The sequence below is a fragment of the Nothobranchius furzeri genome, chromosome 16 (genome assembly GCF_043380555.1).
Source record: "Nothobranchius furzeri strain GRZ-AD chromosome 16, NfurGRZ-RIMD1, whole genome shotgun sequence".
NCBI lineage: Eukaryota > Metazoa > Chordata > Actinopteri > Cyprinodontiformes > Nothobranchiidae > Nothobranchius > Nothobranchius furzeri.
Genome location: NC_091756.1, coordinates 702,501 through 715,599, shown reverse-complemented (window position 1 = coordinate 715,599; position 13,099 = coordinate 702,501). Strand labels below are relative to the sequence as shown.

Genomic DNA, 13,099 nt, shown 5'->3' with positions numbered 1-13,099 from the left:
AGCGGGATGAAGAAAACAGTCCTGCGCAGGGCTCTACTGCTGGGTTCAGTCAGGGGTCAGCAACCCGCGGCTCCAGAACTGATTCCCTGTGCATTAACTATCCGTGTTTTCTCTGATTCTACAGTGATCTTGTCTTCTAAGACTCTGCTCCAGTTCACGATCGGTCTCATGAGCTTGACACACCCCGTGTACATCTCCGAGAGTGGAACCATGCCTCTCACCCTTGGCATGGACTTTCTGAGGCGCATTGATGCTTTCATTGATGTGGGAGGGAGGGAACTCTGGTCAGGGGTTGGAGAACCTCTGACCATCGTTCTGCCTCCTGACCTCCACTGTCTCACGGTTGGTAACTCTAAGCAGGCGGGAACAACATGTTCAACACCTAGCCCAGAACCTTTGCCACCACAGATTCAGCTTTCATCAGAGTCACATTCTGATGTTTTCTCTCAGATTGAACAGGTCGTGGACCAAGCAGATGCTCCTACCACTGTAGTGGAGCGAGACAAACAATAACTTGTGTTAAAATATCCTGATTGCAATAATCTTTCTCTTTCCACCATGTGGACAGGTGAACATCTTACCAGCTACATCGGTGGCCAGAAACTCAGCTTTGAAACTCGACTTCCACCAGAGAACTTCCTTAACGGTCATCTCAACAACTTGACAGACCCACTTGCCAATCAAGGTAAAGGTGTGGACACCTCATGGTCTCTCAAACCCTTGTGGCCCCCTGATGATGCATCCAGCTTTAAAGCATCTGATGGGTTTGTGTCTGTTCAACTTGACTTTTCTGTAAATGACCTTGTCGGTCTTCAGTTCCAGGACCCTGCTATCAGCAGGATGATCTTGCACCTTTCTGAGCCAAAAGCTCATCTACATCTTTCTCTTTTGTGTTTGTGTCACTCCTCGGCCAGGTGTTGTTGACCATAATGGCACCAGACTGACCAGGGAATCCAGTACCTCTGGGATCATTGATGTCCACAGAGCCTGTGTTGTCCCTGCAGCAGAACCACTCCTACCTGAGTTGGGAAAGCCACCTGACCCAGGGGAGGCTGACGCTTGCAATGACGCTCCGCCTGAGACTCCACACCCTGCAGTGGGGACGCCACTTGCTGCAGGGAGAGTTGATGGTGGCACAGAGACTCCATAAATAAATAAATAAATGATTCACAGTCTGGTGGTGATGAGCTACATCGTAGCCACAGCTGTCCTTAGACACACTGACAGAAGCAAGACTACCAGTGCCTTCGACCACCAGCAGCTAGCGTCTTACCCAAGGACACAACGACTGACACGGAGTGAGTCTAGGTCTAAACCTGCAACCAGGGTTTCGGTCACGGGGGAGCCTGCTGACTTGGCTGGTTGTTGGCCATGTCCAGATGTTGCAGAGAACATCCTCCATGACTGAGGGCCCGCCCCTTGGAGAAATGTTCTCTCTCACCTCAGGCAAACGCTTGCATCAAACATGTCTCAACACATTTTCGAAGAGATGAACAATGATGGTGGGGTTACGCTTCCCTGAGTTCACGTTTGGAACCGTGATTTCTGTTTTGGGGATTTTTGGGCGTGTGCTCTTAAATATTTGATCAGCTGTAAAACAGCCTGTTCTAGGTTAAGCCCCATTTTCAACTAATTGCTGCTCAGAAAATATTTTGCCTCACTTTCATTTCTTCTAGTTGCATGCTGAAGCTCTACTTGAAACCATGTTATGATCCAACCAGGTGGTTGGATCAGAGCCACTGATGTCTTGTCCAGTCCCCCGTGAGCTGATCCCCTCTGCTACTAGTTTTCCAGTTTTGTGCTGATCCCTGTGAGTGGGAATGCCAGCCCCAAACCCACACCTGATCACTACTCTAACGTGTTGATGTCCTTACTGCAGGGTTTCCGTTGCTGTAGTAGTGGTTCATCTCCTCCATCAGTTTGTCCAGCTGGAGGGAACGAACTCCCAGGATCTGGATCCAGAAGTGGTTTGGGTTCTCAGATGCAGAAACATAGACCTCCAAGTGTTCATCAGGCTGGAAGCTCAGCTCTGGGCTGAGGACTACAGGACCAAGAGGAAATCACAAGTCAAAGGTCTGAAGCCACATCACGAATGACTTGATTAAACCGAACTTACTCTCAAACCTGGACACCTCAGACAGTGACTCTGGAGATAGACATTCTTCACCAGGGACCTGGAGCTTCTTCATCACAACCCCTATATCTGGTCCTGAGACGAGAGACCTGCTCTCTTCTCCGTGGCAGACTGGGCCATTGTTACTCAGACCCAGAGAAGAGCCAGTCTCATCGTCTGACCTTTGACCTAGAACTGCATGATGACGTCTCTGGCGGAGTGCTGATGACTGTGAGATGTTCCTCCTCACCATCAGGTCCTCTTTGACTTTCTCCAAAATCATTTCCTGTTAATACATGATAAGAAGTCAGAACACATCTAAGCAAAAGGCTTCAGATGACCCAGACCAGAGGCTCAGCTCCACCTTGGCCTGCCGGACTTCCTGTCTGGTCCCTGTGATGGTCACTGTGCCCTTTGAACCTTGACTAGCAGCTCTGTCCTTGGAGCAGTCCACTTGAGCTCCTGTTGTCCTGGTTATCATCTTCAGACTCTCCCCACTGCGCCCTGCAGCAAACACACACACACACACACACACACACACACACACACACACACACACACACACACACACACACACATGCACTGACTTTCCTAGTAGTTTTTAAACACTGGGGTTACTTTGACCATCCTAGAAGTAAAAGGACTCTACCTATGATGCATCCAAAGGAGGTCTGAGGAACCTCCAAAACCTCAGACACTAGTTGAGCATCCATGGCGAGATTCTCCAGAACACAGCGAGCTAGCAGGACCTGCTCCTTTGAGCCCTGCAGCTGGACACACACCTTAGACCCAGATTCCTCTGGGTCAGGAAAAACTCTCACCTGAGCTCCAGACTTCTGGTTCACCTGAAACACAGTTCCATAGCAGAAGAAAGGGAAGTTCCTGTCACTCATCTGGACAAAGAGTAGGGTTCCTGATGCTCTGTCTAAGGCAGAAGCTCAACACCCAGCTAACAGAGCAGAGCTTTTCTACACGTTCACCTGCTCTGACCGGGATTAAAGCTACACCCCAGAGGTGGGAGATATCTCCATTCATGGAATTACCCCATTTGATAATGTGCTAGTCTCTGTACATGGCGGCTTATTTTTAAATCGTTGTAAATCTTTTATGCATGTATTGCATGTATGTTTTTGTTCAATGTACAGCGTTTTTAATTCCTTGTTCTTTGTTATTTTTGTTCTTCTTTGGCCTTGCTGTGACTGTGACATCTACACCCTGTACACACGTAGGTTTCCTTTGTCACCGGTCCTGTTCACAATCTTTATGGACAGGATTTCTAGGCGCGGTGTGGAGCGTGTCGAGTTTGGTGGCAGGAGAATCTCATCTCTGCTTTTTGCAGATGATGTGGTCCTCTCAGCTTCATCGAGCTCGGACCTTCAGCTCTTGCTGGGAAGGTTCACAGCCGAGTGCGTGTTGGCTGGGATGAGGGTCAGCACCTCCAGACCATGGTTCTCGACTGGGAAAGGGTGGTTTGCCAACTCCGGGTCGGAAGAGAGGTCATCCCCAAGTGGAGGAGTTTAAAGCCGCATTCCTTAACTTGGAAAACAAATTGGCATCAAACGTTTTTTTTTTCATGCCTCTTAACAACATGCTAACGTAGCATAGCTATAAAGATATTGTGAAGAATTTAAAAAACCCGAAAAAGAATTAACAAAGTGGTTATTTTGGATTTGTTTAAAAACCTCAACCAAACGTTTTTTTTTCATGCCTCTTAACAACATGCTAACGTAGCATAGCTATAAAGATATTGTGAAGAATTTAAAAACCCCCCAAAGAATTAACAAAGTGGTTATTTTGGATTTGTTTAAAAACCTCAACCAAATGTTTTTTTTTCATGCCTCTTAACAACATGCTAACGTAGCATAGCTATAAAGATATTGTGAAGAATTTAAAAACCCCCCAAAAAATTAACAAAGTGGTTATTTTGGATTTGTTTAAAAACCTCAACCAAGCAATGATTGGACACCTCATTTGTCTGTTTCGCCACACCGCTGCATTTCTGCACGTCACCGTTATCTTCATTGACTAATCTTTCAGCAAAACACACAACCGGAAGTGAGACGCTCAGTTGAACCTGAAGTGAAATGTTCCGACAGTCAGAGGAGAAGAAACAGCCGAGCGAAAATTAGAAGATAAAAACAGTCGGCAGCTACTAACATTCCCAAAAGGAAAAACCACATTTAAACTAGCAGAAAACAAAAACATTGGCATCACGTTTCAACAACGGCGGCAGTCACATGGCCTGAAAATCAATGCTATGCTAAGATTTGTATTTTTATTTTGGACAAATTATTCTTGCTTCATATCACAACGTCTTTGCAACATAAAGGCTTTGTTTTACTGTCTGGTTAGAAAGACTGAACTGGATTGTTGCTTTGTTTCATACTTGTGCATGTCACCTTCCTCTGTTAGCACTAATAGCACGCTATGCTAATGCTATAAAAGCAGATATGAACGTGAAACGTGACGTTATGAAAAAATAACGTGACGAGCAGGATCAACTTAGTCATTCATGTAATTTCCCCGTTAATATCTTCACTTTTGGTTTTTTGTAACAAGCATGCAGCATCTTCTACTCACTCCTTCATAGCATGAATAAAACAATAAGACTGATCTGTGGGTGTAAATCTACATCTAACACATGTTTTATAGAATGTGTGTGCTTTTATGTCCACTAGAGTCCTTGTTTGTATCAAGATACTGCATGTGAGAACATAAATGTCTGCAGCTTTCTCCAATTCTACCTATTTAAATGTAATTTAAGTAAAACAGCGACTGCAGATCCTCATTATGAGGACCAATGTGTGTTAGAAGGAAATGTCCGCCTAAGACATGGGTTGTTTTTGTATTTTTAAGTCTCTAAATAACATGATTTCTCAAAATTTTCAGGGCAAATCATAACTATACAAGCTGGTATGGAGTGTTGCACTAAATAACGTTTGTTTTTACCTTTTTTTTACTTGTCCCTCTAAACCACCCCACCTGAATTTTTGTGTATTTGTGTGTGTAGAACAGCGCCCCTAGATGTGTATGAAACTGCAATTTTATTCACATTATACACACTTGGCGGGGTTTTGGCTGTCCCTTTTGTGATTGGCTGTGAAGCAACCTGTGGGAGGGACTTAAGGCCCAACCTCCTGAAGCTACTTCCTGGTGACGAATCTTTAAGATTTATGTTTATGTATTTAGCAGACACTTTTGTCCAAATCGACTTACAAGTGATAATCGGCATGTTGCCCCTGAGGCTAACAACAGCAACAAACAATTTCCAGTCAACCGTAGATGGCAGTGAGGCAGCATGATGAATCAAGGAGAGGAGGGAACAAAGGAGTGGACGGTAGAGAGGGGGGACGGGTGCAGGGAGGGTGCTAGTTTAGAAGATGCTCTCTGAAGAGCAGGGTCTTCAGGAGTTTCTTGAAAATCGTAAAGGAAGCCCCTGTTCTGGTAGTGCTTGGAAGGTCATTCCACATTTGTGGAACGATGCATGAGAAGAGTCTGGATTGTCCTGAGCGTGGTGTAGGCACTGCTAGCCGACGATCCTGTGATGACCGGAGCGGCCGGGCCGAGACGTAAGCCTTTGCAAGAGGATTCAGGTAGATGGGAGCCGTACCGTCTCGGACTTTGTATGCTAGTGTTAGCTATTTGAATTTGATGCGTGCTGCTAGCGGTAGCCAGTGGAGCTCAATGAACAGAGGGGTGACGTGTGCTCTTTTAGGCTGATTGAAGACCAGACGTGCCGCTGCGTTCTGGACCATTTGAAGAGGTCTCACAGTACAGCCTGGAAGACCAGTTAGAAGGGCGTTGCAGTAATCGAGGTGGGAGATGACAGTAGATTGCACCAGGAGCTGGGTGGCATGTTGTGTTAGGTATGGTCTGATCTTTCGTATGTTATACAGCGCAAAGCGGCATGAACGAGCAACAGAGGCAACATGATCTTTAAAGGTCAGGTGTTCATCAATCACAACACCCAGATTTCTAACTGCCTTTGAAGGAGCCAGAGATAGGAAGTCATTTTGGATTGAGATATTGTGCTGTATGGATGGTTTTGCTGGGATAACAAGTAGTTCAGTTTTAGAGAGGTTGAGTTGGAGATGGTGGGATTTCATCCATTTTGATATGTTAGAGAGACAGTTTGATATTTCTGCAGAGACAGTGTTGTCGTCCAATGGAAACGACCGATAGAGCTGGGTGTCTTCTGAACAGCAGTGGTAGGAGAAGCCATGTGATCGAATGATCTCACCCAGTGAGGTGGTGTATATGGCAGAGAGAACAGGTCCTAGTACAGAGCCCTGGGGGACTCCTGTGGCAAGATGGTGCACAATAGAGGATTGTCCAGGCCAAGATACACTGAATGATCGTCCTGTGAAGTACGATTCAAACCAGGCGTGTGCTTTCTCTGTGATGCCCATGCTAAAGAGTATGGACAAAAGCAAGCCATGGTTGACAGTGTCAAATGCAGCTTTAAATGTCCATAAAGCTGCAACTCTCAAAATGGAAGTGCTAGTGGATTAAAACTTCACAGGTAAGAAAGATTTTTGTTAATAGCTTTTGTTCTTTATGTTTTGTTGCTTTGATTGAACTTTTTTCAACTAAAACGGGCTAGTTTGAAATTAGCTTGTTACCACATGGTAGCAATGCTAGGTTTTGGTGAAGCAACCTCCTCCATTTTGAAACTTGTAAATCCTTGTTAAGTCTTTCTGAGTAGCTTCTTTTTTGTATTGTGAAGCAAGCAGTTGTTGGGGAGATAAAAATGAATAAAGCAAGCTTAATACTCATGCTCGTATATCCAAAAAATGACTTTTTCACTCTTTGTAGTCAGCTAGCTGAGGTAGGTTTCTTTGTTTTTCTTTACTTACATTTAAGCATTTTATTTATTTTTTTGCTAAGTCACTGAGTGGATGAACATGTCAGTGGCTAAGTAGCCAGCCTAATACTGTCTTAATAAATTGTGAAACACAAGTTCCAGAAAGCATATACTTAGTGTCGCAATGTTTAATGTTTACCGATGATGCCAAATGCCTTTTTTCCATCAGCTAAGCACAAAACTACTTTAATAATGTTCTCATCTGTTATTTTATGCAATAAAAATTAAATAAGATGTACTTGTGCTTTTTGTCATGGAGTAAAACTTAACCTTTTTCAACAAAAACACATCTTGCTTTAATTTGCAAGGTATAAAGTATAAATAGTATAAATAACTGTTATATAATTGGTTTTCTGATCAGATTATGTACAAATCTAGTACAATGTCTTTAGATGAGCAATGGTTTCAGGATGTATGTATCTCACAGACTTCTTTGCATAAACTTTAAAAAACAACAATGTATAAAGATATGTTAATTTGAGAATACTGGACATGTTTTACTGTGGAAAATATTGTTTCTCATCGTGAATTGTGGCTTAATTAAATGTTCTAACTGAATTATATTAAATCTGTATTTCAATAACTTTTACTTGTTATCTGATGCAGATGAGGACTGAGATGAGTCAGATAGCAGCAAAAAACTTAAAGCAGACTGATCTAGTCTGTAATCACCTCGACAGGCAATCAGAGGTAGTCTTTATTTATATTTGGATAAATTATGGTACATGAAAGACTGGTGTCAAGCCATGGTCTATAAGAGGCCCTACAAAGCATGTTTAATTTTTTATCTGCTTCAAAACCCCTGGTTTAAATCAGTGAGTGACAAAAGATTTTAAGGCACGCTTAACAGTCCAGCAATATTTCAATTACCTAATCAAGTACATTGTAGCAAGAGATATGGGGCCATTGAGAACCAGGGTTGGACATCCCTGTTATAGGATGTTAGTCAGTGATTGGAGTTTGTGTGTGTTCATGTGTACCTGATGTGGCAAGGTGGATATACGAGGGCCTGGGTGGGATTTTATCTCTAGACTCCCGGGTGAGAGTCAAGCGTGATAACCAGTCAGCCAAAGGGATATCCCCGTGGCCACTAGCCAGGGCACATGATCAGTTGGGATACAGTGACAGCATGCTCACCCTGTCACACTGAGTATTGTTCAAAAATGTCAGGATGTAGCATATTTCCCCTTCATCAGCTTGTAACACTGAATAGGTAAATTTTACTAGTAAGGCGTATTTCCTTTCCATTTGACAGAAAATATCGTTCACAAAAAGTATTTCCTCTATTTGTTCTTTGAACAATATGTATTTGCCAAACATTGCATATCTTAAAGAATGGCTTAAGGTCACAAATTAAATACCCTGTACTGATTATTTGTTGCAGATGAAGACTGAGTAAGCCAGAGTCAGATGACAGCAAACAACGTAAAGCAGAGTTGTCCCACTTTCAATGGCAGCCACAGGATTGTGGAGGTAATGTATATTTAATGTACATAAATTACGTAATTTGCTGTAAAATGTTGTTAAGCCAACTCCTACAGCCTCCATCCTTTCTGTTGCAGACTGTGAAAACTTGTTAGATCAAGCATCACTCCCTCAGCCTTATCTCCTCCTCTCCCGACTCCAAACCGACCTGTCGCTTTTCAGTCCATCGGTCCCAGCATGCTCTCTATAATTAATGCTTCGCTGGTTTCTGGTCAGGTTCTTGCTTACTTTAATAAGGCTGTAATACACCCACTCCTTAAAGGGACTTTACGGAGTTTTGAATTTTTATGCTTGCGATTGCCCCCTCAGGCCAAAAGTGTAATGGCAGCTTCAATAGTAGGCTCATGCAGGAGGCGCGCATGCTGTACGTGCACACTCCTTAACGAAAATAACAGCTGAGACAGTCCCTTGTGTGTGTGTGTGTGTGTGTGTGTGTGTGTGTGTGTGTGTGTGTGTGTGTGTGTGTGTGTGTGTGTGTGTGTGTGTGTGGCCCGGAGGACAGAGGACAGGAGAACGCGCAGCTAATTAATTAAATAATTTGGTTCTGTACCTTTCTCTTCAGCACAGCCGACAAAGGTTTATGATGGGTCAGTCCTCCTGCATGCTCAGATCATTCCATTCCCTTGCTTGAAAAATTGTTCCAAAATAAAAGTCGAACCCACATCTTTTTTATCTGTGAATTCAATGCCGTTCGGCGAGTCTCAAATAAAAATTTGGGCATCTTACTGTAAAAAAAAATACCATTAATGTAAAAAAGAAACTTTAAATAAACTATTTTCGCAACCAGAATCGAACCCGGATCCTCTTCACAGAAGTCCAAAGTCTTACTAGGCGAGCTAAAGCGCCAATGACATCCTTTGTATCTGTAGCATTTATATCCTTGATGACAGCTGAAACAACGTTCAAAGAACGGTTCGGAGGGCTACGCCTGAGCGTGAACGCGCATGAAGCAGTCTGCTCGACCCGAGCAACTCTCTTTTTCTGTGATTTTACAGAAAAATAGGCAATCACAGTAAAAATGCCAGGGCTCATTCTACAGGACCAGGGCATTGCAGGAGAATGTATGAAGAAGACATTTATTATTTCTATACATGTTTTGGCTGTCACACTTCCATAATGCCCCTTTAAGAAGCAGAATCATGACCCCTCTCTCCATAGAAGATTCAGACCCATCTCTAAACTACCGTTCATCTCCAAGATCTTGGAAAAGGTTGTGGCTAAACATCTCAAAGCTGCTCTTGTTGAACATAACATCTGAGATTGTTTCCAGTCAGGTTTTCATAGATGCTAATTCTACTCAAAAAGCTCTTCTTAGGGTCTCTAATGGCCTTCTGAATCACAGTGGTGTAGGGGACTATGTGTTACATATATATTGCTGTAACACACACTTCATGTTTAGTTTCATCCAGACAGGTTGCTTTAATACAAAGTTTTAATACCAAAGCTTTTATAAATTGTCATTTATAAATTGTCTTTAAAATTGTCATCTTTAAATTGTTAGTAATAAATTACTAACTTTTTAAACCTGACTCTTCTTTGAAATAAAACACAGAGTGGTGTATATTTGGTCACTGAACGAGCAAAAATCTCTTTAAATATTCTGAATTAATAAATAAACTTTTGCTATTAATTTAAATATCTTAAATTAAATATTCATTTTTTGATTAGATATAGACCAAGCCAGTTGGTGTATGAACTTCTATCGATTATATACATATCCGTGGATATATATAAGTTTAATTTGCTAATTCGTTTGATCTTTCTGAGAATTTAGCAGAGCAGCATAGCCTTCGTCTTCGTCTTCTTCGTCTTTCTCCGCTTATCCGGGTCCGGGTCGCGGGGGCAGCATCCCAATTAGGGAGCTCCAGGCCGTCCTCTCCCCGGCCTTGTCCACCAGCTCCTCCGGCAGGACCCCAAGGCGTTCCCGGACCAGATTGGAGATGTAACCTCTCCAACGTGTCCTGGGTCGACCCGGGGGCCTTCTGCTGGCAGGACATGCCCGAAACACCTCCCCGGGGAGGCGTCCAGGAGGCATCCTGACCAGATGCCCAAACCAGCTCAACTGGCTCCTTTCGATCCGGAGGAGCAGCGGTTCTACTCCGAGTCCCTCCCGAATGTCCGAGCTCCTCACCCTATCTCTAAGGCTGAGCCCGGCCACCCTACGGAGGAAAATCATTTCGGCCGCTTGTATCCGCGATCTCGTTCTTTCGGTCATTACCCAAAGCTCATGACCATAGGTGAGGATTGGGACGTAGATCGACCGGTAAATCGAGAGCCTGGCTTTCTGGCTCAGCTCCCTCTTCCCCACGACAGATCGGCTCAGCGTCCGCATCACTGCAGACGCCGAACCAATCCGCCTGTCGATCTCCCGATCCCTCCTACCCTCACTCGTGAACAAGACCCCGAGATACTTAAACTCCTAAACTTGAGGTAGGACCTCTCCCCCGACCCGGAGGAGGCAAGCCACCCTTTTCCGGTCGAGAACCATGGTCTCAGATTTGGAGGTGCTGATCCTCATCCCAGCCGCTTCACATTCGGCCGCGAACCTACCCAGCAAGAGCTGAAGGTCAGAGCTGGATGAAGCTAGGAGGACCACATCATCCGCAAAAAGCAGAGACGAGATTCTCCTGCCACCAAACTCGACACACTCCACACCACGGCTGCGTCTAGAAATTCTGTCCATAAAAGTGATGAACAGAACCGGTGACAAAGGGCAGCCCTGGCGGAGTCCAACCCTCACTGGGAACAGGTCCGACTTACTACCGGCTATGCGGACCAAACTCACGCTCCTCTGGTAAAGGGACTGAATGGCCCTTAACAGAAAGCCACCCACCCCATACTCCTGGAGCGTCCCCCACAGGGTGCCCCTGGGGACACGGTCATAAGCCTTCTCCAAATCCACAAAGCACATGTGGATTGGTTGGGCAAACTCCCATGCCCCCTCCATCACCCTTGCAAGGGTATAGAGCTGGTCCACAGTTCCACGGCCAGGACGAAAACCACATTGCTCCTCCTCTATCTGAGATTCAACTATCGATCGGACCCTCCTCTCCAGTACCTTGGCGTAGACCTTTCCAGGGAGGCTGAGGAGTGTGATCCCCCTATAGTTGGAACACACCCTCAGGTCACCCTTCTTAAAGATGGGGACCACCACCCCGGTCTGCCACTCCCTAGGAACTGCCCCCGATGACCACGCAATGTTGTAGAGACGTGTCAACCATGACAGCCCTACAACATCCATAGCCTTGAGATACCCAGGACGAACCTCATCCGCCCCCGGGGCTCCGCCGCTGTGTAGTTGTTTGACTACCTCAGCAACTTCTGCCCCCGAGATCGGACAGTCCATCCCCAGGCCTCCCAGCTCTGGTTCCTCCTCGGAATGCGCATTGGTGGAATTGAGGAGCTCCTCAAAGTATTCCTTCCACCGTCCGACTATAGCCTCAGTTGACGTCAGCAGCTCCCCATCCCCACTGTAAACAGTGTGAGCGAGTTGCTGCCTTCCTCTCCTGAGGCGCCGGACAGTTTGCCAGAACCTCTTTGGAGCCGATCGATAGTCTTTCTCCATGGCCTCACCAAACTCCTCCCACGCCCGAGATTTTGCCTCGGCAACTGCGTCTGCTGCACCCCGCTTGGCTATCCGGTACCTGTCTGCTGCCTCCGGAGACCCACAGACCAGCCACGCCCTGTAGGCCTCCTTCTTCAGCCTGACGGCTCCCCGAACCTCTGGTGTCCACCAGCGGGTACGGGGGTTGCCACCACGACTGGCACCGGCCATCTTACGACCACAGCTAGCAACAGCCGCCTCGACAATCGCAGAGTGGAACAAGGCCCACTCGGACTCAATGTCCCCCACTGCTCTCGGGACGTGGTCAAAGCTCTGCCGGAGGTGGGAGTTGAAGACCGTCTTGACAGGTTCTTCTGCCAGGCGTTCCCAGCAGACCCTCACTATGCGTTTGGGTCTGCCAGGTCTACGCGGCATGTTCCCTTGCCATCTGATCCAACTCACCACCAGGTGGTGATCAGTTGACAGCTCCGCCCCTCTCTTCACTCGGGTGTCCAAAACATACGGCCGCAGGTCAGATGATACGACTACAAAATCTATCATCGACCTGTGACCTAGGCTGCCCTGGTACCAAGTGTACCGGTGGGCATCCTTATGTTCGAACATGGTGTTCGTTATGGCCAAACTGCGGCTTGCACAGAAGTCCAATAACAAAACACCGCTCGAGTTCAGATTAGGTGGGCCGTTCCTCCCAATCACACCCCTCCAGGTCAAGCTGTCATTGCCCACGTGAGCATTGAAGTCCCCCAGCAGGACAATGGAGTCCCCTGATGGAGCACCATCTAGCACTCGTCCCAGGGACTCCAAAAAGGGTGGGTACTCTGAACTGATATTTGGCCCATAAGCACAAACAACAGTCAGGACCCGTTCCCCGACCTGAAGGCGCAAGGAAGCTACCCTCTTGTCCCCCGGGGTAAACCCCAACACACAGGCAGAGAGTCTCGGGGCTAACAAAAAGCCAACCCCAGCCCTCCGCCTCTCACCCGGAGCAACTCCAGCAGAGTAGAGTGTCCAACCCCTCTCCAGGTCTCGGGTTCCAGAGCCAATGCAATGTGTCGAGGTGAGTCCGACTATA

The 13,099-nt window shown here is 46.0% G+C and overlaps 1 protein-coding gene across 3 annotated transcripts in view; it reads right to left on the bottom strand.

Annotated features, from left to right (window-relative positions):
• Positions 1 to 13,099, bottom strand: part of tdrkh (tudor and KH domain containing) — a 96,568-nt gene that overhangs the window by 37,167 nt on the left and 46,302 nt on the right. For all 3 annotated transcript variants that reach the window (XM_054736368.2, XM_054736369.2, XM_054736370.2), the window contains exons 4-7: positions 2,763 to 2,958; positions 2,478 to 2,617; positions 2,117 to 2,399; positions 1,875 to 2,041 (exon numbers count right to left, since the gene is read on the bottom strand). In XM_054736368.2, coding sequence (XP_054592343.2) covers positions 1,875 to 2,041; positions 2,117 to 2,399; positions 2,478 to 2,617; positions 2,763 to 2,958 — 786 coding nt within the window. The remainder of the gene's footprint in view (positions 1 to 1,874; positions 2,042 to 2,116; positions 2,400 to 2,477; positions 2,618 to 2,762; positions 2,959 to 13,099) is intronic.